Here is a 26,764-nt window from a genome sequence, read left to right as displayed (position 1 = left end):
TGTTGACTTGTTCCTACTGCCACCATCTTGTCCTGCTATCTCCATACTGCTCATAAGTTGCCACCTTCTTTACTGTCTTAATCCTGCTTTTACCATCATGTCCTATATCATTGTCTTGTTCTACTGTTACTATATTTCCATATTTTCCTATGTTTGCCATCAGAAGAGAACTGTACAACAGAAGAGTACTGTTTCTTTAAGAGATCTGACCACCCCTCTATTACAGGAGACACAAGGATATTGGTTTCTGATATTTATTTACAACAGTACAATAGGAAGGCAATGCATTGCTCCCAAACCTGCAACAGAAAAAGAAAAAAAAAGTTCAAGATGAATTGACCAAAGCGTGGGGAATATTAAAGTTTAAACGAAAACGTGTTTCAAGCCCCCCCACACCCGGACATAGTCTCTGCTGCTCCTGTTTATACACCCAACAAATGCTGATCTGAATCACAAATCCACCAGGAAATTACAGTTTAGCGACTGCACAAACATTTTACTAGAATATAAATCATGCACAGTCCCCATGCACCCCCCAGGGTTCAGAATGAGACACATTAAAGGGGAACTATCACGAAAATAAGCTCTCATACTGAAATAAGAAACTTTCTAAATACGATCAATTAAATATTCTGTACTGTTTCTTAAATAATCAAGTTTCTCTTCACTGTTCCTCTCTCAGCATCTGTTTCTCTTCATTCTCTCTTCATGCGGCAGTTGGGTGTCAGATATTCACTGACAGTTTTTAATAACCGGCTGAGCGTTACTTACAGAAAAATCTATTCCTCTCCTTCTCCAGAAATTCCCAGTTCTTCATCGGTCCACTCAGAAGGTTTGGGATATGGGAAGTGGCCCTAAAGCAACACAAATTAACCCATTAGTGCTCGGGGTACAGCCTGGGCACCATCTCCAGCGAAGGAGCTTCTCTCTCCAGTTTGGGGTATTCTTTGCCCAGGCTCACATACACACAATTCTATGCTGGAACCATGTGTAGCTCACACACCACTTAAAGGGATTGTTCACCATTAAATTAACTGTAAGTATGATGTAGAGAGGGATATTCTGAAACAATTTGCAATTGGATTTCATTTTTTATTATTTGTGGTTTTTGAGTTAGCTTTGTATTCAGCAGCTCTCCAGTTTGCTGCTACCTTGTTGCTAGGGTCCAAATTCCCCTAGCAACCATGTATTGATTTGCATAAGAGACTGAAATATGAATAGGAGAAACCTGAAAAGAAAGATGAGGAATAAAATGGATGTGTAGCCTTACAGAGCATTTGTTTTAAGGGGTCAGTGACCCTACCATTTGAAAGCTGGAAAGAGTCAGAAGGTAAATAAATACAAAACTATAAAAAAAGTAGACCAATTGAAAAGTTGCTTAGAATTGGCCATTCTATAATATACTAAAAGTTTACTTTTACCGACACCAAATACAAGCTTTTTTTTTTACATCTATCATAACTCCCATGTTCCTCTACGAGGGGGCTGCCATATTTGTGCCGCAGGAGCCCCTTAACATTAGAAACTCTAACTGGCAGGTTAAGAACGGACAGTCGGGTTGGCAAAACTGTCAGGTTCTACAAAAGCAGAACGATCAGTGAAAAATGATCGACATGCCCTATAGGTAACCTTTAATGTACATTAATATTTTGAATAGAAGATATTTAGTGTCAGTGAAACACCCCTTTAATGCAATGGAGGAAAGTGTGCCAGATGCATCAATAAATGACTTTGGCCTACATACAAGAGTCAAATCCGTCTCTCTACTCACCAGCACTGCATCTGTGTCATGCCACAAGTGCCACAGGATCCAGAACCACATGAAGCCACTGAGAATCTCTGCCTGACGGCTCTGCTGTTTGGTGAGTTCTGGGAACTGGCGGTAGCGCGGCTCTATGTGAACCCCACCTCCAGCGCTGCAAGTAAACATAGTGTTAGTCTGTTGTGCACAATAGAACCCTGTCCCTCCTCTATAGGATAATATATATATATACACACATACATACATACATACATACATACATACACACACACACACACAAAGAGAGATCCCATAAAACTAGGTATTCCCTGTACTAAGCACAATTCAGCAGGAACAGCCCCTAAGTTTGCTCATAGTCTGTACAGAGAGATCCCATAAAACTATGGCACATAGGTATTCCCTGTACTAAGCACAATTCAGCAGGAACAGCCCCTAAGTTTGCTCATAGTCTGTACAGAGAGATCCCATAAAACTATGGCAGCATAGGTATTCCCTGTACTAAGCACAATTCAGCAGGAACAGTCCCCTAAGTTTGCTCATAGTCTGTACAGAGAGATCCCATAAAACTATGTCAGTATAGGTATTCCCTGTACTAAGCACAATTCAGCAGGAACAGTCCCCTAAGTTTGCTCATAGTCTGTACAGAGAGATCCCATAAAACTATGGCACATAGGTATCCCCTGTACTAAGCACAATTCAGCAGGAACAGTCCCTAAGTTTGCTCATAGTCTGTACAGAGAGATCCCATAAAACTATGGCAGCATAGGTATTCCCTGTACTAAGCACAATTCAGCAGGAACAGTCCCTAAGTTTGTTCATAGTCTGTACAGAGAGATCCCATAAAACTATGGCACATAGGTATCCCCTGTACTAAGCACAATTCAGCAGGAACAGTCCCTAAGTTTGCTCATAGTCTGTACAGAGAGATCCCATAAAACTATGGCACATAGGTATTCCCTGTACTAAGCACAATTCAGCAGGAACAGTCCCCTAAGTTTGCTCATAGTCTGTACAGAGAGATCCCATAAAACTATGGTACATAGGTATTCCCTGTACTAAGCACAATTCAGCAGGAACAGTCCCTAAGTTTGCTCATAGTCTGTACAGAGAGATCCCATAAAACTATGGCAGCATAGGTATTCCCTGTACTAAGCACAATTCAGCAGGAACAGTCCCCTAAGTTTGCTCATAGTCTGTACAGAGAGATCCCATAAAACTATGGCAGCATAGGTATTCCCCTGTACTAAGCACAATTCAGCAGGAACAGCCCCTAAGTTTGCTCATAGTCTGTACAGAGAGATCCCATAAAACTATGGCAGCATAGGTATTCCCTGTACTAAGCACAATTCAGCAGGAACAGTCCCCTAAGTTTGCTCATAGTCTGTACAGAGAGATCCCATAAAACTATGGCACATAGGTATTCCCTGTACTAAGCACAATTCAGCAGGAACAGTCCCTAAGTTTGCTCATAGTCTGTACAGAGAGATCCCATAAAACTATGGCAGCATAGGTATTCCTTGTACTAAGCACAATTCAGCAGGAACAGTCCCTAAGTTTGCTCATAGTCTGTACAGAGAGATCCCATAAAACTATTAGTAACTGTGTATATTTAAGGGGTCCCTTTTCTAGAGAGTCTGGTGAGTTGAACTCCAGTAGAAATTCAATACAAAGAATCCCTGACAGGCCAAGTGCTGGTTTTCTCCACACAAATTCCCTATAAAGGCCGTGACACAAATAATCGCAGAATTACGGTAATTCCTCGTCACTCACTTGCGGACCACAGGTTTGTTCCGCACAACCCCCGCCAGCAGTCGGCCCCCGCTCCTTAGAGTTGCCCCGAGTCGCACCAGGGAAGACATCGTTTAATCGGTCTCGGGCCCAAAGTCACCTTCCTGCAAGAGACCACGGCCAGCGGCGATTGGCTCCCGGACGAGTAACAGACGTCACGCAAATGCGCGTGACTCAACGTAAGCTACCATTGTCTGAAAATCTATGATCACGCGAGATTTCAAAAGCCTCTTTGGGAAAGTCCATTATCATAGCGGGGTAGTACTGTACTACGAGAGACCTGTGGGGAATTTATCCGCTTAATAATAATAATAATGGATAACTCTCATATTATAGAACGCCTCTTTTTGCAAAAAGTAACTAGAGTTTACCTCGCTGAGAAATGTTTTTCCATGTAGATATTAAAATATGAGTATTAAAACAGCTGAACGTCGTTGTAATTACATTTCTTAATTAATCGACTTGTGAAAAGTAGTTCTATTTCATATTCCAAGGTCCCTTGCTCATTTTTTGTTTCCTCACAGAAGGCAGTGCCCCTCGGCTGTAGATGGTGCGGGCGGTTGCTATGGTTTCCAGTACACACTGCCCATGGAAACTGCAGTGGTTCAGTCCAACAGAAGGTGGGTCTGTGGCACTGGGAAAGGACAGGGAATAAGTTAGTTTCCCTGAGGTAAATTTACTTCTCACTGTCGTTTTTCTTTATTATTATGAGCTAGTAGTAATATTAGCAGTATAGTTTTGTCAAAATAATACAAATATAATGGAACAGATGATACAAAGGTTTATTTCAAAGTGTAAGCTCTTTGGGCCATGTTTCTGTGTAAATTGACTCTGCCGCTGAAATGTTTCCTGTTTTCCATTATCAGGTGAGGGTGGAGGAGCCGCTGTGAGATGATGCCCGTCCTGAACCACCTGGGCTGCTCTATGCCCGCCTTTCCCAGCGCCCACGATGGAGACGTCACGTTGGTGATTGGTACGTTGGATGGAGACCCGGTGAAGTTCAAACTCATGAAGGAATACGTCTCTAAAGCGCTGTATAGCCTGGCTAACGGCTTCCCCCCGGCCTCTTTCAGCTTGATCCACTTCTCCTGCAAGGTGGGTTTCCCCGGCAGCTCCGATATTAAAGCTCACCGTTAACTTTACTTTTAGTATGTTATAGAATGGCCACTTCATAACAACTTTTCAATTAGTCTTCATTATTTATATTTTATACTTTTTGAATTATTTACCTTCTTCTTCCCGACTCTTTCCACCTTTCAGATGGGGGGGTCACTGACCCCGTCTAGAAAACGAATGCTCTGTAAGGCTACAGATTTGGTATCAGAGAAAGAAATCGCCAGCGCTCGGTCTAACTGACGTAGACACCATTGTCCCAGTGCTCCGTCTAACCCACATTCTGGAGTTGACCAGCCGCCGTAAACGAGAAAAAGCCAATATTTGTACACAAAGAGAAAGAGAAGATTTGCCAGTGTTCAGTTTGCCTTTAAAAAATAATTACAAATGTTAGTACAGGTATGGGACCTGTTATCCAGAATGCTCGGGACCTGGGGTTTTCCGGATAACGGATATTTCCATAATTTGGGTTTTCATAAGTCTACTAGAAATTAATTTAAAAATTAAATAAACCCAATAGGCTGGTTTTGCTTCCAATAAGGATTAATTATATCTTAGTTGGGATCAAGTACAAGTTACTGTTTTAATATCACACAGAAAAAGGAAATCATTTTTTACAATTTGGATTATTTGGCTAATATGGAGCCTATGGGAGACGGCCTTTCCTTAATTTGGGTCTTCATACCTTAAGTCTACTAGAAATTCATTTAAAAATTAAATAAACCCAATAGGCTGGTTTTGCCTCCAATAAGGATTAATTATATCTTAGTTGGGATCAAGTACAAGCTGCTGTTTTATTATTACAGAGAAAAAGGAAACCATTTTTAAAAATTTGTATTATTTGGATAAAATGGAGTCTATGGGAGACAGCCATTCCGTAATTCAGAGCTTTCTGGATATCGGGTTTCCGGATAAGGGATCCTATACCTGTGCCACACTATAGTACAAAATATGTAAGCTCACGTGCCACATTAAGGCCCCTCATTGTACGTGAGTCCTGCGCTGTTTGTGAGCATTATACGTTTGTAGTGCATTGAAAATCAAGTCCCCCAGCAACCAGTGTGACTAGTAATGAGTGTGACTAGTAATGAGTGTGACTAGTAATGAGTGTGACTAGTAGTCTTACTACTCAGTCATACTGGTTGCTAGGGGACTTGATTTTCAATGCACTACAAACGTATAATGCTCACAAACAGCGCAGGACTCACGTACAATGAGGGGCCTTAATGTGGCACGTGAGCTTACACATTTTGGCCAAAGTGTGGTACTAACACCTCATTTTTTGTAATTGTTTTTAAAGGCAAACCGAGCGCTGGCAAATTTTCTGTTTCTCTTTGTGTACAGATTTAGTATCAGGCCCGGACTGGCAATCTGTGGGTTCTGTCATATGCAGTAAGATGCCATAGAAAGTGACTATTAAGTGGGCTGGTGGGGAGCTGTTTGGGCCTCTGTTTACTAGGAATGCCAGGGCCTATTTTGAATCCCAGTCCAGTCCTGTTTAGTGTTATTGTTACTTTTTATTATTCCTCTTTCTATTCAGGCCTCTCCTATTTATATTCCAGTCTTTTATTCAAATCAATTCATGGTTGCTAGGGAAATTTGTACCCTAGCAACCAGGTGTCTGAAACTGCAAACTGGAGAGCCGCTGAATAAAAAGCTAAATAACTCGAAAACACTCACAAATAAAAAATGAAAACCAACTGCAAATTGTCTCAGAATATCCTCTCTACATCCTACTAACAGTTAAATTAAAGGTGAACAGCCTATTTTGAATCCCAGTCCAGTCCTGTTTAGTGTTATTACTACTTTTTATTACTCATCTTTCTATTCAGGCCTCTCCTATTCATATTCCGGTCTCTTATTCAAATCGGTGCATGGTTACTAGGCTAATTTGCATCCTAGCAACCAGATGGCTGAAATTGCAAACTGGAGAGCTGCTGAATACAAAAGCTAAATAACTCAAAAGCCTCAAATAATAAAAAATGAAAACCAAATGCGAATTGTCTCAGAATATCCCTCTCTACATCATACTAACAGTTAATTTAAAGGTGAACAACCCTTTTAACACAGTGTCGCAGAAGTCAGTTCTTCAGGGCTGTTAATCGGTTGCGACATTGTCTTGGGTATTAGCATCAGTAGTGCAGACAATATAAAAAGACAGGCAGACACTGCATTAAGTAGCAAAACAAATGTCAAACTAGTGAGAATGAGGAATGATGCTTACAGGCACATTACCTTTATTAGGCAAAAACTATATTGGTTGCCATTTCCATGTAAGTTTTAAAGGAAAAGTAAAGTATTCTGTGTGCAAATTGAAGCTTCACAGTCTGTGCCTGACCCTGCAAACCCAGCCAATCCCCTCAATCTTTGACCGAAGGTTTGGATATCTCCAATTTCCCTGTTGCATAAGTGTTGCAGATCCATTAGGCAATTGAATCTTTACTATTGACTTACTAGAGCCGTGCATGAATCACCAATGAGTTCCCTGTTTTATACACAACAGATCACCAGGTGGTGTGACCGCTCCGTGACTTGTAATCCAGAGACCGTCGCTCAAGCTATTTCTTGGGTTCATTCCTTAGAGAACGAATCCAACGACCTCCTCACAGAAGCCCTCACTGCAGCCTTTGAGGACACAGCGTGCCAGACTGTGTATCTGGTGATCGATTCTCTCCCAGGCCGAGTGTTACAGGAAATCTACAGCTTGACGGCTACACACAGATCAGCCTGCTCAGTCAATGTGATTTATCTGCTGGAGGAACCGTACAGCACTCAGGTGCAAGGATCCTTCAGGATGATTAGTCTGCATCCCTCACGCCCTTCAGTGCAGGCAAGTGCTGTACTGTCTAATGAAACCAATATGGCAGCTCCTACTAAATACTAATATACAGAGAAGGAATGTTCTGAGCACACAATAAGCTATACCCTCATACTGTACTGTCTAAGGGAATCAATATGGCACCTCCTCCTCCCATATGTATAAATACAAATATACAGAGAAGGAATGTTCTGGGCACACAATAAGCTATACCCTCATACTGTACTGTCTAAGGGAATCAATATGGCACCTCCTCCTCCCATATGTATAAATACAAATATACAGAGAAGGAATGTTCTGGGCACACAATAAGCTATACCCTCATACTGTACTGTCTAAGGGAATCAATATGGCACCTCCTCCTCCCATATGTATAAATACAAATATACAGAGAAGGAATGTTCTGGGCACACAATAAACTATTCCCTCAATCTGTAATGTCTGGGGGAGTAGCAATGTCCTATTTATGCATACCTAGAGTAAACTATATCCTCATACTGTAATATCAAGGGGAAACACTATGAAAGCTCTGTTTTATAAATGGTATATTTTCACTTTAACAGAAATAAGTACTTACACAGGCCTGTTACAGTTATTCTCTATATCGCAAAATAAATGTATTGTCTGTTACTTGTTTCTGTGCCCCAGGTCACCAACCATCAAAGCTTACTAAGGCCCCCTTGCTGTAATCCACCTTGTGCCTCCTCTCTCCCACCTTCTGCTCACTCAGAGGTCCGGTAAGTACCAGAGCTAAGAACAAATCCAATTCATGAACAGGTACAAGGTGATTAAAACTTCTCGTGTGCCTCACATAATGCACACTGCTACCCACAATACCCAAGAACATGCTAAAATACCTAGTATACCCCCATATGTAACTTGCACTCAATGATTAGACCTTGCGCTGAACATGTTTTTGGTTATTGTTTTAATCACAACATTTTTTTTTTGTTATTTCTTGAGCTAAACAGACCAAATGGGGGAAATTGAAGCTATACCTTGTGTGGTCCTTGTAAGATAGAGAATTAGATTAGCAGTGTCCAATCCACCTCCCTTTACCCTTTGCTGTGACTGTCTTGGCTTACAGAAAAGTAAAGGTCCATTATACAGGGGGATTTTTTGTGCACTGCTAATCTAATTAACTGTTTTACACCATCAGACATGGAGTAGCTCCAGTTTCCCTGTTTAAGGTGGCCATACACGTAACAATTACGATCTTTCTTGGAAAAGATCTTTCCAAGAAAGATCGTTCGTTTTAATATACACGTGTAGAGCTGAATCGTCAGATATACAGGTAGATATACGGGAAGAAACAATAGAATTCTACCTGTATCTGACGATTCAGCACTAACAATGGACGATGTTTGGGTCCCTTCAAAGGCACCCGATCAAAATTTTCCGTCCAGCCCAATCGACGAGCCGACCGATATCCAAGTCTTCTGCCGATATCGGTCGGCTCTTTTTCCACCATACACGCAACGAATATCGGACGAAAATTCGTTTCATACGATATTATCGGTGCGTCTATGGCCACCTTTAGGGAAGTCTGTACCCAACCTCACTAATGCCCTTGTGGCTGAATGGGAACAACTCCCAGCAACAATGTTCCAAAATCAAAGGGAAACTTTCCCAGAAGAGTAGGGGCAGTTATAGCAGCAAAGAGAGGGACAACTCCATATTCATTCCGTTAGTTTGGAATGAGATTTTGAAAAGGCAGGGGTCCCCATACTTTTGGCCGTAAAGTGTACCGTAGAAACTAGTGGTCTATAATTTGGAAATCTGTGAGGACCTACAGTGTAAATATCATTCTGTGATGATTACCAAATAGATGCCCCATCACTTTACCGCCTTTTCCCGCACAGAATTCCCCCAATCAGCTGCAGTTTTACTCCAAAAGAGTTGCCGGGCACATTTCTAGCAGAGGAAGATAATCTGAGCCCTTGCCCTGAAGCTCTCAGCCTTTTAAGAGGAGCCCGAGTCCTGGCACGGAGAGACACAGATGGCTACTACTACCTGGGACACATTGCTCACGAGGTGGAGGTGAGGCTTTTATAAAATATAGCATACATACACCAAAACGCATTTCTGATTTTTGGAAATTATCACAAGGAAGAAAGAAAGTGGGCAATAATTATTGACCCTTGCACGGCCAACTTTATTATCCTCTGATGCTGTATACGGGCAACAACTTCTAATATCCCTTTGGCTTTTCTCTGCAAGGGCTCAGCGGGTCATTTCCTAATTGAATTTGAGAAGTGCCGATTGCTGAAAGGCAAAGCCCAGTTTCGAATGCAGACGACCCCGGTCTGTGACATCGTCCACTATGAAGATGCCCGGTGGAAGCCGTTAGCACCTGGCGACCATGTCCTGGCTCCTCTGGAATCCAACATGGAGCAATACGGCCCAGGAATGGTCCTGCAGGGAACAGAGAGCCGCAATCTCCATGGTTTAGGTACTTTACTATCGATTGTGTATATGGGATGTGTCCCCTATTACAGAGTGAGATATTCGCAGGGGAAAGAAATGACTATAGGGGAGCAAGTCCCACAGATTAGTAGGGGCTTGAGGAACATACCACTTTTTCCCCACTCCCAACTCCCTGAACTGGGCCCACAATCCCCTCATAGTGTGGTGTGTAGCCCATCTTTTAGTCCTGGTTGCTAGGTTACACCCCTGACTAAGAGTCCATGTGCACTTACGTTATTACATTCCATTTTAGCCTATGAGAGCAGTGGGGTTCTAGTCACGTTCTGGAATGGAAAGACCAAGAGGATTCCCCCAGGACTTGCAGTTTGGATCTCGCAACACCTGAGCGATCGCATTATGTTAGAGCTACACATGCCGCTGGATATCCGGAAGAAGTTTGCAGAATCCGTTCCCGGATACCCCTTCCTATCATTACCAAGCCACAAAGCCTTGAGCCCAGAGACCCACAGTCCTTGCTGTACCTCCGGCTCTCATTCCTGCATGTACTGTGGCACCAACCAGGGCTTGTGTAAGAGGTGCTGTGAGCTCGACGAGCATTGGGCTGCCATACGCAAGTCTCTGAGCGAGATCAGCAAAGTGACAAAGGAGAAAACAAACCCAAAGCGTGGAAAGGAGAAACAAGATGTCCAATTAAACATAACCAATCCTAAGGAAAGGAGAAGTGTCTCTAGAAAGGACACAAGGGAAATCCAACAGAAGCACAAAGCAGAATGTTGTAGACCGGTAAGTCAGCTCTCTTGTAATTGACAGCTTTTTAATTAGAAATCAGGTTACTGGCTGTGAAACCAATGGGATCAAAGCTTTAGTATTTATGCAGGAGTGTCGTCCGCTGAGCGTAATTTGTTCTTATTTGCTTATTTCATAGGTTCTCAAGGAGAATGGGACACACGTTAAAGACACTCTGCCTAAAAGTGCTCCAGTACAATCAAAAGGTAATGTCCAAAAAAAAAAATTCATTGTGAAAGTCCAAAATTTGCTTTTAAACCCCCTTAATTTGAATTATTTTTGTGAAGGTTCTGCAGAGGACAGCACTTACATCACATCCACTTACAAACCTTTATCCCGCCGGCCTGGGAACATGACTCTTCTGCAGGAAACTCTGTACAGCATTAATAAGGCAATGAAAGAGGATCGATTGGCGCTAGAAGCCGCGATACGAGAGCGGAGGCCTCGAACTGCTCCATTAGTACAGGTGGGTCATAAATGTTGCAAAAGTCGCATACATGAAAGAATCCAGCATATGGCTGGGAAAGCGTGAATAAGTGCTACGTAACTTTCAACAAGTGGTGGGCCAATTATTTCTCTTACTAAATCTATCCCTTACAATATACAAGTGACTTCTAATATCCTTATTTACAGTAGGGGGAACATTATCCCTTATAATACATGAAGGATACTCAGAGTTCCCTGTATAACTCAGCCTGCAGCCTTGTGCCTTTATATGGTCACAGAACAACCCCTCAGTGACTTCTAATATCCTTATCATTTACAGTAGGGGGTATATTATCCCTTATAATACATGAAGGATACTCAGAGTTCCCTGTATAACTCAGCCTGCAGCCTTGTGCCTTTATATGGTCACAGAACAACCCCTCAGTGACTTCTAATATCCTTATCATTTACAGTAGGGGGTACATTATCCCTTATAATACATGAGTGATACTCAGAGTTCCCTGTATAACTCAGCCTGCAGCCTTGTGTCTTTATATGGTCACAGAACAACCCCTCAGTGACTTCTAATATCCTTATCATTTACAGTAGGGGGTACATTATCCCTTATAATACATGAGTGCTAGTCAGAGACATGTATATCTGAGCCTGCAGCCAGGAGGCAGAACACAGAGCTAGATATCAGTAAATACTGCAGGAAGCCCCAGACTGGTTTGTACAAAGAGTGAAAACTTGTATCTATCTAGAGCCATGAACTGTACTCACAAAAGACCCAAGAACTGCAAAAGAGAAAGGAAGGTGCTAAAGTGGATCTTTGGAGGATGCAAGCAGAGCAGAGAAAGAGAGAGGAGAAGATCCAGGAGATGGAGCAGAAGGAGATGATGATGCAGGAAAACAGAAGGTAAGAGATGGACTTGATATGGATAGTAATTATAAAGTGAGACAAAATATTCTTATACATAGGGTATTATTGTTTCCTTTAAAATATTCTTCCAGAATAAAACTTTTCTATGATTGTCTTGATCTCTTTTTAAGGTTTCGTTCAGAGCAAAGAATCCAGCTTGATGTGGAGAGGAAGCAGGACGAGGTTGGGCTGGAGGCACAGAGAGCAGAATCTCGCAGGGCGGCAGTTGGAGAGCGGAGCAGGAGGCAGGAAGCAGCGCAGGAGACTGAGCGGAGGAAAGAGGATCAGAGAGTCCAGTTCTGGACTAAGACTCGACATGAGAGAGAGGAGTTGGGTCAAGAAAGGACACGCAAAAGCATCGGGCAGGAGGAGAATCGACAGGTGGTGCCTTGGGCAATGGGGATTGGGAGGAATGCAGGGGGTTTCCTAGTTGCTTTGATCTGTCACACTCACCACACATACACACCAATATGGTTGTACAATTTGTTGCATTGTACTAAACTGACCCTGTGTTGCCAATACAAAAGTCATTCAGCATCAGTCAGACTTGGAAGTGTGAGAATCTGGTCCCGATATTTTCAGTCATCAGCCATTTACACTGCCTGGGGCCCCCACTCTGGACTTAACAGGTCTGCGTTTGGCCATTTACACTGCCTGGGGCTCCCACGCTGGACTATCATGTGGTTATTGGCTGCTTGCATCTCGTTTGGTAAGCAGCCAATCACAATGAATCTGTCTAAACAGCTTACATTATACAGATGTCTTGGGTATCAGCTTGCAAACACAGTTGTCTCCTGCACCCTCCCACATTGAGCTAAAATACATTGTGCTTCATTGTAGAAGTGCTAAACCTGCAAAGTGCAAAAACTAGGGCTCTTTGCACCCATTTTCCCCACTTTTTACATTATCCTAGGCTTTTTGAAGGAGGCCTGTAAGCTTCAGACATAGCTAATGAATGAACCAGATCACTTCAGTCTAAAGTCCCCAATTCCCTGGTCATACAGACAGTCCACTGGTAACCTGTCTGGGTACCTGAAAGGTGCGGCCTTGATCCCTCCCACCCTCCCTTGTGGTTCTGGCGGTTTTTTTCTTTGTTTGTGAAGATTTGGAGCCAGAGACATTATTTCCTGTCTAATGTGGTGTCACTTCCAGTTTTGCGTGTCCCTGGGTTGCAAGGTTAGTCGGCCCATTGTGGGTCGGGTAGCAGATCAGTAGGGGATAATTGTGGTTTGCAGGTCTGGATTGTGGGTATGGGTCTAGTACGGGTATCAGAAAATAGACCCATGCAGGACTCTACTTCAGTGATACTAAATATAAAAGTTAACTTCCCCTTTAAAGTGAAACTAGTGGAATCACTAATCTTTGTGTTGTGGTTTCAGAAGCAGCTGCAGAGCAGAAGAGAAGCGCACGAGAGGAAGACGGGATCCCATATCCAGGAACAACACCGACAGCAGCAGCTTCAGGAAGGCTCCAGGAGGAAAGTCTCCAAGAGACTGGAGCAGTTCTACCGCAAAGTGGAGCAGGAATCTCAGAGGGACCTGGAGATGCTGAAGCACCTGAAGGAGCACAATCTCCAGACTCTACGCTCGGCCATGGTCCAATAGGAAGGAGGCAGACTGGGAATGTGACAGCACCCCAATGTACAGAATATGTACCCCTAGAGTTGTCAGCAACTGATGCATCGGCCAAAACTGAAATCAATCAAGGCCAACGTAAAGGTCTTTTTTTTTTATATCATAATCTCAATATACAGGGCTTTGTTGTTAAAAGGGATGTTAGCCTTTAAATGAAGTTTTAGCATTAATAAAGTAGCACAGTTTGCAGTTGGTCTTCGTTTATTCATGGTTTTTCAATAATCTAGCGCTGTGTAGTCACTTATACAAAGAGTAAACTCGAAAGTGCAATGTTCCTACGAACCACTTGGTGGCGAGCAAGGAAGTGACAGACATCCAATATTAAACAATATATTTGTACGTTATCATATAGTTGCCCATTTAGCAGGGCTGTTTGAAATCCTTTTTTTCTTCTAAGGCTGCTGGGAGTTGCAATTCCCGCCTTTTTTACAGTCTTTATAACAATTTGAATAGCAGCAACAATAGTTCCCCCTTTAAATGAACTTTTAGTGTGATGCGCTTTCAGGCAGTGATTTTTTTTAATGATTTGGCTTTTTTGTTTAGCAGCTATCTGGTTGCTAAGGTCCGATTTACCTTAGCAACCAGGCAGTGGTGTGAATGAGAGACAGGGATATTTATAGTAGGGGGGCTGAATAGGAAGATATGGAATAAAACTATTGGAAACATTAAAATTGTGGCTTTCAAGAGAAATAGTGTCTGTATTTTTAGTAAAAGCTGGAATTAGGCAGAAGAGGAAGGCAAATAATTCAGCAACTATAAGAATAAAGGAGAGTGGGGGCAATAAAAGCATAGCTCCTCCCACAACCAGCCATGTGGCCACATACAGAACAAGGCAAAGAGAACGTATAAAGGTCAATTTTAGATGGTTTTACTGTATTGAAAACAAACACATCACCCTGAGTGACCATCACAAAGCCATAATGACAATAACAAGGCTCATACATTAACCCATACATTCACAGAGACAATTCAGCAGGAACAGTCCCCTAAATTTGCTCATAATCTGTACAGAGAGATCCCATAAAACTATGGCAGCATAGGTATTCCCTGTACTAAGCACAATTCAGCAGGAACAGTCCCCTAAGTTTGCTCATAGTCTGTACAGAGAGATCCCATAAAACTATGGCAGCATAGGTATTCCCCTGTACTAAGCACAATTCAGCAGGAACAGTCCCCTAAGTTTGCTCATAGTCTGTACAGAGAGATCCCATAAAACTATGGCAGCATAGGTATTCCCCTGTACTAAGCACAATTCAGCAGGAACAGTCCCTAAGTTTGCTCATAGTCTGTACAGAGAGATCCCATAAAACTATGGCAGCATAGGTATTCCCTGTACTAAGCACAATTCAGCAGGAACAGCCCCCTAAGTTTGCTCATAGTCTGTACAGAGAGATCCCATAAAACTATGGCAGCATAGGTATTCCCTGTACTAAGCACAATTCAGCAGGAACAGTCCCTAAATTTGCTCATAATCTGTACAGAGAGATCCCATAAAACTATGGCAGCATAGGTATTCCCTGTACTAAGCACAATTCAGCAGGAACAGCCCCCTAAGTTTGCTCATAGTCTGTACAGAGAGATCCCATAAAACTATGGCACATAGGTATTCCCTGTACTAAGCACAATTCAGCAGGAACAGCCCCCTAAGTTTGCTCATAGTCTGTACAGAGAGATCCCATAAAACTATGGTACATAGGTATTCCCTGTACTAAGCACAATTCAGCAGGAACAGTCCCTAAATTTGCTCATAATCTGTACAGAGAGATCCCATAAAACTATGGCAGCATAGGTATTCCCTGTACTAAGCACAATTCAGCAGGAACAGCCCCTAAGTTTGCTCATAGTCTGTACAGAGAGATCCCATAAAACTATGGCAGCATAGGTATTCCCTGTACTAAGAACAATTCAGCAGGAACAGCCCCTAAATTTGCTCATAGTCTGTACAGAGAGATCCCATAAAACTATAGCAGCATAGGTATTCCTCTGTACTAAGCACAATTCAGCAGGAACAGTCCCTAAGTTTGCTCATAGTCTGTACAGAGAGATCCCATAAAACTATAGCAGCATAGGTATTCCTCTGTACTAAGCACAATTCAGCAGGAACCATATAAGTTATAGGTGATCTTCTAAAGAAGGTGTCGACCTTACAGAGCCACAATTGAAACAAAGTCTAATCACCAACCCTGCTTTGCTGAAATATATACAACTTGTGCCATTTCTGTAGTGCTATAATATATGTGGGTTTCCCTTTCTATATAAAAATTGGGTGTCTGCATGGATCACTGTTTAAGGGATATCTTCATCAAAATACATTTTCTTTGCCCTTAATTTGGGGTACTGAGATTCAGTTGGAAAAAAAAAAAGACGGTCACCACTGCTGAGATGAAGAGGTGGAGCTTGTGGGAGGGGCGTCTTTTTTTCCAACCTAAACATTTGTTTATTTCCTGTTCCTCAAAGTCATGTGACTGACTGTAGGGCGGAGCACATATGGTGTTTTCTTTATGGCTGCAATTCTAAATAACCTTATTGACAGGCATCTTCCCACCAGACTCATGTCAAAGTTTAGGTTCGTCCCCAGGCCTCCCTTCTTCCTTCAGCCTCCTCCTCCTTGTGGTGCTTCATGCTTCTGCACCCCCATGCACCCTCCTCCTTAATAAAGCCTTCATCCTCAATTTGCTCCTGTCTCCTCCAATTGTCCTTTGAGGTAGTGTATAAAAATATCCCTTTCATCGTGATGCAGCCGCCCAAAATTCCAATGTGTGTACCCCTAATAAACATGGGCAGCACCTTTATTTCCACTGCTCCTACAGTAAGTCCAGGGTGAGATTTCAGGCAACACCAGGAAGAATGAAAAATGACTGACCAAACCATGAAGAAGTCAATTAGCAAATCCAAGGAGAACTCCTTCTTTAATGGGTCTCCAGTGGACCATACCATTTAGAATCAGGGGGACTAGATCTGATAGTCTGTGCATTATACTGTATTGAGGGTAATAAATCATTCCATATTTGCTTTCACACCCGGACCTTTACCTGCTCGTAAACTTCAGAGTAAAACCAATTATTTTGAGGAGATCCAACTTTTTGGTTTTTTTCCATTCTCTCATGGGAGATATTCAGGTTCTCCCAAGTGAAGATGTAGGTGGAGGTGCATTGTTCCCATTGCTGTGGGAGCCAACAAGGCAAAATTCACCCAATACCCAAATTAATGACATCTCTGCGACCAGAAGTTGAGATATCTCCATCCATGATCTGGTCCATCTTCCCATCCTCAGACACGGCCTCCATTCCAGGAGTTTACAGCTCCGGTTCCAAACTCATGGCTGGAGTCTAGATCAGCAGGGAAGCAGCGTTTTTCAACAGGAGAGGCCGAGCCGCCTCCAATATATCCACCTCCGGATCCAGAGAGCGGCCGAGTCCTTCCAGAACCATAACAGCAAATATCACCGACGCAAAGTTGCTCTCGAGCTTTACCTGGAAGAGAAGGAAAGCCACTTGGAACATCTGGGTTGTGTTTAGGTTTTTGGGTTCTAGACAAAGTTTATTCCAGACTCTAGGAGACTAAGTAAGGTGGAGTCAAGCAGCTTTACCTTGTACGCCATCAGAATCCGAAAAAGCCGAGACAGCAGAACCGCCACTTGCAACTGCAGTGAGACAAGAGATGAGTAATTAGTGGTGACTAACGAATTAATGGAGATAATGGGAATGGAGGAAGCGGCTAACCTTTCCCAAAGCAACTGTCCTCTTCCTGGCCTCTGCCACCAGCTCCGCCATGTCCTTCTTGTAGCCCTCTACGTCTGTGCACTGATTGGCTCTGGCTTGGTGTAAGATCAGCTCCGCTACCTTCTCGCCCTGTAAGTAACACATATATCTTCTCTATTAATACCAGCATGGAGGGGGTCTGCTCAGACTACCAGTGGGACAAACCAGGTAGTGGGTTTAAATTCGGGTCGTGCCCATCCAGGCCTGGTGCAGGTCTTTGGTTTCAGAAGCAAAAACTTCCCTTCTGTTTTCATGGAGTAACCCACCAATTTGTGTGTGATTGGTTTCTTCCACCTCGGTTCTAAAGCAGCCAATACAGGTATGGGACCTATTATCCAGAATGCTCGGGACCTGGGGCTTTCCAGATAACAGGTCTTTCCATAATTTAGAACTTCATACCTTAAGTCTACTAGAAAATCATATAAACATGAAATAAACCCAATAGGCTGGTTCTGCTTCCAATAAGGATTAATTATATCTTAGTTGGGATCAACTGTAAAGTACTGTTTTATTAATACAGAGAAAAAGTAAATCGTTTTTAAAAATTTGTATTATTTGATTATAATGGAGTCTATGGGAGACGGCCTTTCCGTAATTCGGAACTTTCTGGATAACGGGTTTCCGGATAACGGATCCTTACCTGTACCAGTAAGATCTTCCCAAGACTTTATGGTGCACTAGAGTACAGTCCTGCGGAGAACCAAATTATAAGACCCGAACCCGCATTTACCCACTTTAATCCGCTACCTGAACCCGACCCGCAACTGCTTTATCCGCAACCCGCCGACCACCATTAAACTGGAAGTGATGTTGCTGCAAACTGGAAGTGACATCATCAAAAATGGGCGGGGACGGTAAAAAGTTTTGTAGAATTTTAAAAAAATATAGACAATCTAACAATCCACAGACTCGCATCTATACCCGCACCCGAAAATCCTACCCTCATCCCGCGGGGTACCCCCTTTTTTGCAGGAAACTCGTGGTTACCTGTACACTAGAGCCTGACCCACTCAGCTCCCAAATGAAAGACCTGAACAACAGCTGAGGGCAGAGACACACGGGGAGATTCAGTCGCCCGGCGCCATATCGCCTCTTGTTCGGGCGACTAATCTCCCCGAACTGCCTTCCTGGAGCGCTTTGTTTTCTGAAGTCGCCCGAAGAGGAAACTTCGGGTAGGGTTGCCACCTTTTCTGGAAAAAAAAATACCGGCCTTCCTATATTCTTGCCGTTTTTCCCTATTAATAACATTGGCATCAAGCCAAATATTTACCGGCCAGACTGGTAAAATACCCAACTTCGGGTGAGTGCTATTCTGCTCTGAGTTCCATCCCGCCAGTCATTTCGATTCTAGCCGATGGGAAGGCAGTTTGGGGAGATTAGTCGCCCGAAGAAGAGGCGATTTGTCTCCCTGAATCTTCTCGTGTCTCTGCCCTCGAGGTGTGACACAAGCCTCGCGCACTTACCTGTCCCAGCAGTACAGCCGTGAAAACAGCCTTTAGATTCTGCAGGTCCTTTTCCTGCAGTTCGGCCACGATGCCGGCATCGAGCACCACCAGCCTGAGCGGGCAACGGGCCGGCCGCACGTCTACGATAAGCGTGTCGCACATATCCACCAGGGTGGTTTGGTCCGGGGAACCGGTGACGTACTGGTGAACCCCTTGCACCAGGATATTCCCGGGGTGCAGGTCAGCATGGACAAAATTATCTGTAAATATCTGCAGGGGGAGAAACAAGGCAAAGAAATCCCAGTTTGAGGTGGTTGTGTGGGAAAGTGGGAAAGTGAAGAAGAGCTAGCGATTAGCCTGGGGTTGTATTTACAACTAAACTGTGCACCTCATGGTCAGACTGGGCCAATGGGAGACTGGCAATTAAACCTAATGGGCCACGGGTTCCTCATGGGACATTGCACTTGGGTTCTCCTCACCAGAATCTGCTGCTCTATTGCGTCTCCATGGCCAAACGTGGTACTGCGGCTGCTAATCTAGACTTTCGTAGAGACATGTGAATAAAGCAGCCCCCCAATAACAGAAGCACTTGCCATTTTCAGCAACATGTCCACCCCCATGCCAGCGATCCTTTGTTTTATCTGAGCAGCGTCTGGCTCTCGCAGGTACAGGGACAACGTTTCCCCTTCCTAAAAACACAAAACACAAATTTGCCCTTATTGGTTAAAGGGGTTGTTCACCTTTGAATTAACTGTTAGTGTGATATAGAGAGGGATATTCCGAGACAATTTGTAATTGGTTTTCATTTTTTATTATTGGTGGTTTTTGACTTATTTAGTTTTTTATTCAGCAGCTCTCCACAATGCAGTTTCAGCCGTTTGGTTGCTAGGTTCCAAATTCCCCTAGCAACCATGCATTGATTTGAATAAGAGTCTGGAATATGAATAGGAGAGGGACTGAATTGAAAGAGGAGGAATAAAAAGTAGCAGTAACAATATATTTGCAGCCTTACAGAGCAGTTGTTTTTAATATGGGGTCAGTGACCCCCATTTGAAAGCTGGAAGGAGTCCAGAATAATTAAAAAAAACGATAAATAAATAATGAAGACCAAATGAAAAGTTGCTTAGAATTGTCCTTTCTATAACATACTAAAAGTGAACTGAAAGGCGAACAACCCCTTTAATGTCGGTCGCTTTTCTCTGCACTGCTGGTCCTGACTACACAAACCACTGAAACAACCCAGCAGGAGTCAGCTCTGCTCCGGTCAAGAATCCATTTCCCACAATGCCCTGCACACTGACGTCAATCTTTTCAAGCCGAGGCATTGTGAGAATTCGAGCTTCAGGTCTCAGTGATGTCACTTGATGCCACCGATGACATCACTAGGCCGTGTTTATTTACGGATAGAGTTGACCAGGTTATCCAAGACACCAACAACTCACCTCGAAGGTCTCAACCAGGATATTTCGAGTGACCAACGGTCGCAGGGGGGTCGGAAACCTGATGAATTCCGCCTTGTCAAACTTTTCCTGGAAAATCTCTAGATTGCGAGCTTCAAAGCGCAGGTCGATCTAGAGGCGATAAAACAAAATCACAGTGAAAGCAGGGCTGGGAGGTAAAACCAACACCTGCAGTGCTTCCTACCTGTGAACTGAACCCCACCCTCTGTTAGGGGGAAGGGCATGTAACAAGGGTATTGGGCAAAAAGACTTCCCTGTGGGTTTTATTATGTTATTATCCACATCTGCCCTTCCCAACCAATGGGAGAGACCTCTGCCCTTCCCAACCAATGGGGGAGACCTCTGCCCTTCCCAACCAATGGGGGAGACCTCTGCCCTTTTACTATGATGGACTCTGTGATCAGCTCAAGGACTCACTTGGTGGGTCATCAGTTTCTCAAACTCTTCCACCATCTCCGTCAGGCTCAGCCACCTGAATCCAGGGATCCAGCCAATCAGTCGGCTCCACGTCTTCATCAGGAGAATGTCCATCCGCACATGTTGGGTAAGGCCGGGGTGTAGGACCTGGTTATGTTATAAATAGTTATCCCCTAGTTACCAACAGTGATAAAGACGTTACTATGGTCGTTAAATGGGCAATATATAAATATTGAGATATCTCTGCCCAAATCCTATCTGATCCCCATTGTAAGCAGCAGTCCTGTCCTGCTTTATGGCAGCTGAGATTCTAGCTATCTGTATAACAGAGCATTCTGTCCCAGTGGCTGCACAGATCCTATCTGATCCCCATTGTAAGCAGCAGTCCTGTCCTGCTTTATGGCAGCTGAGATTCTAGCTATCTGTATAACAGAACATTCTGTCCCAGTGGCTGCACAGATCCTATCTGATCCCCATTGTAAGCAGCAGTCCTGTCCTGCTTTATGGCAGCTGAGATTCTAGCTATCTGTATAACAGAACATTCTGTCCCAGTGGCTGCACAGATCCTATCTGATCCCCATTGTAAGCAGCAGTCCTGTCCTGCTTTATGGCAGCTGAGATTCTAGCTATCTGTATAACAGAACATTCTGTCCCAGTGGCTGCACAGATCCTATCTGATCCCCATTGTAAGCAGCAGTCCTGTCCTGCTTTATGGCAGCTGAGATTCTAGCTATCTGTATAACAGAGCATTCTGTCCCAGTGGCTGCACAGATCCTATCTGATCCCCATTGTAAGCAGCAGTCCTGTCCTGCTTTATGGCAGCTGAGATTCTAGCTATCTGTATAACAGAACATTCTGTCCCAGTGGCTGCACAGATCCTATCTGATCCCATTGTAAGCAGCAGTCCTGTCCTGCTTTATGGCAGCTGAGATTCTAGCTATCTGTATAACAGAACATTCTGTCCCAGGGGCTGCACAGATCCTATCTGATCCCCATTGTAAGCAGCAGTCCTGTCCTGCTTTATGGCAGCTGAGATTCTAGGTTTCTGTTACGTATGTGGCTCTTATTCAAATGAAGTGATATAAATAAATGTAAATAAACAGTAATTAAGTGCGCACAGTAGTAGATAAAGGGGTGCTGGTAATTAATTGTTACTCACTTTTACAGCCACAGGAATCAGTTGTGGGGTGTCTGACCCATCGGGGTACAATGGGGTTTCCTGGGTATCTTGTTGGAAATGTGATGTCCCTCCAGGTGTGTCTGTGGGAACTACTTTGTTTTTCTTTCTCCACTGCCAAAGGCGCCCAAGGATACCCATAAGCCCCGGCACTTCCCAGGCCTCGTAACCAATCATCTCATGGTCGGAGCTGTCAGTCAAAGCCTGAAGGTTAAAGTGACCAATAGCGGAGAGATGGGCGTAGGCTTTATAGACCTGGGCCACACAACCGGAGCCCACCGGATCTCTGCTGTGAAACCTCAGCGCTTGGTTCCAGTTGGTGCCAAAGGCTCGGCGCAAGCAGCGCTCCGTGTACTCCCATGGGTGGGGGGCCACCTTAACGTGGAGCTTGGAAAACAAGTTGCAGAAGTCTTCAGAGAAAAGGTCCCGCCGAGTGCTAGCCCACTGGCCCAGTTTAATGCAGGCGGGTCCTGACGTCTCGGTGGCTTTTAATAAAAGCTGGAGCCACAGGGAGGAGAATGTGACAGAGACAAACGTCAGGGGATAAAGACACAGAAGGGGCCCAAATTTGAGAAAGAGCAGCCCAGCGCGCACCCCCAGGCGGATAATGAAGATAATCCTGATGAGGATACCTGGGGGGGGCCTGTGCCCGGTATATTCTTGGGGCCCACATTCCTGTGTCAGGGGCCCCGCTCCTTGTGATTGGTGCAGGGCTGATTGTGTCCCCTCTCTGGCAGCCCAGCAGATCAGTGACACCCTGGGGATGGACTTTATTGGGGTGTAAAGCGTTACCTTCCTCCTCCATCTTCTCCCTAGGGAAGCCCCCCTCTGTACGACCCCTCTGATGGGCAAAACAGAGAGCCCCTGTCTCAGCCAGAAGCAAAGCATTGTGGGTAAGAGTCAGGACTGAAAGCAGGAAACATAACCAGCAATTCACTAGCCGGATCCCATTCACAGAAAGGCTCCTGATCTGCTCTGCACCCCGGGGATCGACTCCCACTCTCCCTCTGTCTCCCCGACCCTTCAATAGGAGACCAATCAGGAGCAGCCTAAGCTCAGCACGTTCCCCGGTCTCATATAATGTGACAGTTTCATAGCCACACCCCATGTGTGTGTGTCACTGTTGAAGCCACTCCCCACTGCTCTTAAAGGAACAGTAACTCCAAGAAATGAAAGTGTTTTAAAGGAACATTCTATAGGCTTTATACAAATAAGTATCATGCCACCTGGCCAGTAAAAATGATGTCTGATCCCAATGTTGTTAATAGGGAATAAAGATAAATATATAGGAAGGTCAGTGATCCCAATGTTATTAATAGGGAATAAAGAGAAATATATAGGAAGGTCAGTGATCCCAATGTTATTAATAGGGAATAAAGAGAAATATATAGGAAGGCCAGTGATCCCAATGTTATTAATAGGGAATAAAGATAAATATATAGGAAGGCCAGTGATCCCAATGTTATTAATAGGGAATAAAGATAAATATATAGGAAGGTCAGTGATCCCAATGTTATTAATAGGGAATAAAGATAAATATATAGGAAGGTCAGTGATCCCAATGTTATTAATAGGGAATAAAGATAAATATATAGGAAGGTCAGTGATCCCAATGTTATTAATAGGGAATAAAGATAAATATATAGGAAGGTCAGTGATCCCAATGTTATTAATAGGGAATAAAGATAAATATATAGGAAGGTCAGTGATCCCAATGTTATTAATAGGGAAAAAAGATGAATATATAGGAAGGCTGGTATTTTTTTCCAGAAAAGGTGACAACCCTACTCATGACTATCATTGAAAAAAATACCGGCCTTCCTTTATATTTAGATTTTTTCCCTATTAATAACATTGGGGTCCAGCATCATTTTTACCGATCAGGCCGGTAAAACACTGGTCAGGTGGCAACCCTAATCATACACAAGCAAATAGAAGAATCGCACAACCTTGTAGAGATCAGCCCGGGGCACAATATTAGAGGATCGGGCAACCTCACTGGGAAGAAGATATCGGCACACAAGGCATTACTGGTGCAGGGAGCACATTGCTCATTTATTGTGCGGAAATTAGGGATGAACCAAATCCAGGATTCGGTTCGGGATTCGGAATTTTCAGCAGGATTCGGATTCGGCCGAATCCTTGTGCCTGACCTAACTGAATCTAAATCCTAATTTGCATATGTAAATTAGGGGAGGGTAGAAAAAAGTGGGGGAAAAAATCTTCCTTTTGTCACAAAAGAAGATTTTTTCCAACTTTTTCCTTTCCTGTCCCTAATTTACATATGCAAATTAGGATTCAGATTGGTATTCAGACGAATATTTCACCAAGGATTCTGGGATTCGGCCGAATCTTTCACCAAGGATTCTGGGATTCGGCGGAATCTTTCATTAAGGATTCTGGGATTCGGCCGAATCCCAAATAGTGGATTCAGTGCATTCCTAGCAGAAATGCAACGTTTCGGGGACACGCCCCTTTGTCAAGCATGTGGAAACCGTAGTGCAGGAAGTACAAATAGGGTGATCAATTAATAAATGAGCTTATATAATTAACATTGTTATAAAGTAGCCCATTGCGTTAAAAGAATTTTTTTTTTTTTTTTTTTTAAAAAGAGAATTATTATTAATCACCCAAAGTGAACGTATTCAGTGTCCAAGGGGTTAAAAATCTCTTATAGTCCATATTTTGCAGCATCAAGAAAATTAACCCCTTACTCACGGGCGTATAAATGCTGTACTCCCCTGCGTTCCGGGTTCATGCGTTCAGCCGCAGGGGAGCGCTGGAGTAGATGCGATGAATTATTGTCAATGGGGCTGTACTCACAGAGACGCATGTAAGCGCCGAACGCAGGTTGTGTCGCAGCATGTTGCATTTTTCCTGCGTTTGGCGCTTACATGCGTCTGTGTGAGTACAGCCCCATTGACAAGAATTCAGCGCATCTACTCCAGCGCTCCCCTGCGGCTAAACGCATAAAACCGAAACGCAGCTTCAAACGCCCGTGAGTAAGGGCCCTAAGTGCAACAGAAATAGATACCTAGAAACACCATTTGAAATAAAGAAACAAGAGTAACAACCGAACTGAGGACAATCTAATTGGCAACATTTGTAGAAAGTTACAAAATATCCGCATTTAAATAGAACAGCAAAGGGCAACATTATAAAGATACAGAATAATACTCTACCTTTACATTAAGGGGCCCATTCATCAAGCTCGAGTGAATGATTCGAAGTAAAAAAAACTTCGAATTTTGAAGTGTTTTTTGGGCTACTTCGACGATCGAATGGGCTACTTTGACCTTCGACTACGACTTCGAATTGAAGGATTTGAACTAAAAATCGTTCAACTATTCAATAGTCGAAGTACTGTCTCTTTAAGAAAAAACTTCGACCCCCTAGTTCGCCACCTAAAAGCTACCGAACTCAATGTTAGCCTATGGGGAAGGTCTCCATAGGCTTGCCTACGTTTTTTTGGTCGAAGGATATTCCTTCGATCGTGGGATTAAAATCCTTCGAATCGTTCGATTCAAAGGATTTAATCATTCAATCGAACGATTATTCCTTCGATCGTTCAATCGAAGTATTTTGCGCAAAATCCTTCGACTTCGATATTCGAAGTCGAAGGATTTTAATTCCCAGTCGAATATCGAGGGTTAATTAACCCTCAATATTCGACCCTTGGTGAATTTGCCCCTTAAAGTGAAGGGAAAAGGGAAACTTTACCTGTCCCTGGGTAGATATCAAGCTGATTTCTTACCTGTTAAAGAAGAAAAGAAAAGCAAAGAAAAAGATGATAAATACGAATTCATCAAAAACAAAATTATACAAATTATACTCTGCATTAAAGGGGTTGTTCATCTTCGAGATAACTTTTTGTAGGATGTAGAGAGGGATATTCTGAGATAATTTGCAATTGGTTTTATTTTTTTATTATTAAAGGTTTTTGAGTTATTTAGCTTTTTATTCAGCAGCTCTCCAGTTTGCAATTTCAGCAGTCTGGTAACTAGGGTCCAAATTCCCCTAGCAACCATGCACTGATTTGAATAAGAGACTGGAATATGAATAGGAGAGGCCTGAATAGAAGGATCAGTAATAAAAAGAAACAATAACAATACATTTGTAGCCTTACAGAGCATTTGTTTTATACAAAGGTCAACGACGCCCATTTGAAAGCTGAAAAGAATCAGAAGAAAAAGACAAATAACAAGTGATGGGCGAATCTCTCCCATTTCGCCGAAAAATTTGCGAAAAATCGGGAAATCAGAAAGTTCAGGAAAAAATCATGATATTCCACCATTTTCACGAAAAAATCATGAAATTCTAAAGTTTTCACCAAAAATAGAGCAATTAGAAAGTTTTCACAAAAGGAATTTGAACCTTTTCATGAAAAAATCAAGCAATTCGAATGTTTTCACGGATAAAATCGCGAAAATCGCAAATTGATGCCGGTGAAAATTCGCGGGAGATTCGTGGATTTATTCGCCGCCGGCGAAATGCGGGATTTCGCCACAAATTCGTGCCAATAACAAATAACTATAAAAATTGACCCACCCGGTGCCCCTGTGGGTAAATACCGGGCTAATAACGTTTCTTTTTTTAGTTTTTTCTTTTCCTTTATTACCCATAGAAACCAATGCTGGTACTGGTGGTTTATATTTGCCTATTGTGGACTTTAATCTGACATTGATGGATCTAGATGTTTGTCCAACATAAATCAAACCACAAGGGCATGTGATACAATAAATCACACAATTAGTATCACACGTGAATAAACCTTGTTGTGGGTGTGTGACCCGATTACCTGGGATTATCGCATTACAGGATCATGACC

General features: G+C 43.2%; 3 protein-coding genes across 5 annotated transcripts; 1 reads left to right on the top strand and 2 right to left on the bottom strand.

Annotated features, from left to right (window-relative positions):
• Positions 1-240: 240 nt before the first annotated feature.
• Positions 241-3,682, bottom strand: ndufb2.S (NADH:ubiquinone oxidoreductase subunit B2 S homeolog). Its single transcript, NM_001086789.1, is given in 4 exon segments — positions 241-299; positions 772-854; positions 1,772-1,916; positions 3,533-3,682. Coding segments are annotated over 3 exon segments (309 nt in total). The 5' UTR covers positions 3,622-3,682; the 3' UTR covers positions 241-299; positions 772-779.
• A 153-nt stretch (positions 3,683-3,835) lies between these two features.
• On the top strand, positions 3,836-13,868 carry LOC108712544. 3 transcript variants are annotated; one of them, XM_018254778.2, is made up of 12 exons: positions 3,836-4,220; positions 4,417-4,645; positions 7,167-7,493; positions 8,130-8,218; positions 9,344-9,521; positions 9,702-9,933; positions 10,201-10,691; positions 10,834-10,900; positions 10,982-11,160; positions 11,885-12,039; positions 12,174-12,423; positions 13,425-13,868. In XM_018254778.2, the coding sequence occupies exons 2-12, from the start codon at positions 4,442-4,444 to the stop codon at positions 13,644-13,646; spliced, it is 2,394 nt and encodes a 797-aa protein (XP_018110267.1). In that variant the 5' UTR covers positions 3,836-4,220; positions 4,417-4,441; the 3' UTR covers positions 13,647-13,868. The 3 variants fall into 3 exon arrangements, with proteins under 3 accessions (XP_018110267.1, XP_018110266.1, XP_018110265.1); XM_018254777.2 differs by having other exon boundaries at positions 3,843-4,170; positions 13,422-13,868; XM_018254776.2 differs by having other exon boundaries at positions 3,844-4,220; positions 13,422-13,868.
• A 2,229-nt stretch (positions 13,869-16,097) lies between these two features.
• Positions 16,098-23,079, bottom strand: adck2.S (aarF domain containing kinase 2 S homeolog). The gene is made up of 8 exons (XM_018254775.2): positions 21,919-23,079; positions 20,760-20,906; positions 20,325-20,453; positions 19,476-19,571; positions 18,901-19,152; positions 17,399-17,527; positions 17,266-17,319; positions 16,098-17,149 (listed from the first exon to the last, which is right to left on the bottom strand). Exons 1-8 carry the CDS (start codon positions 22,822-22,824, stop codon positions 17,006-17,008), a joined length of 1,857 nt encoding a protein of 618 aa, XP_018110264.1. The 5' UTR covers positions 22,825-23,079; the 3' UTR covers positions 16,098-17,005.
• Positions 23,080-26,764: the final 3,685 nt, after the last annotated feature.

The sequence above is a fragment of the Xenopus laevis genome, chromosome 3S, assembly GCF_017654675.1.
Source record: "Xenopus laevis strain J_2021 chromosome 3S, Xenopus_laevis_v10.1, whole genome shotgun sequence".
Taxonomy (NCBI): Eukaryota; Metazoa; Chordata; class Amphibia; order Anura; family Pipidae; genus Xenopus; species Xenopus laevis.
This window is presented reverse-complemented; position numbering and strand designations above follow the sequence as displayed.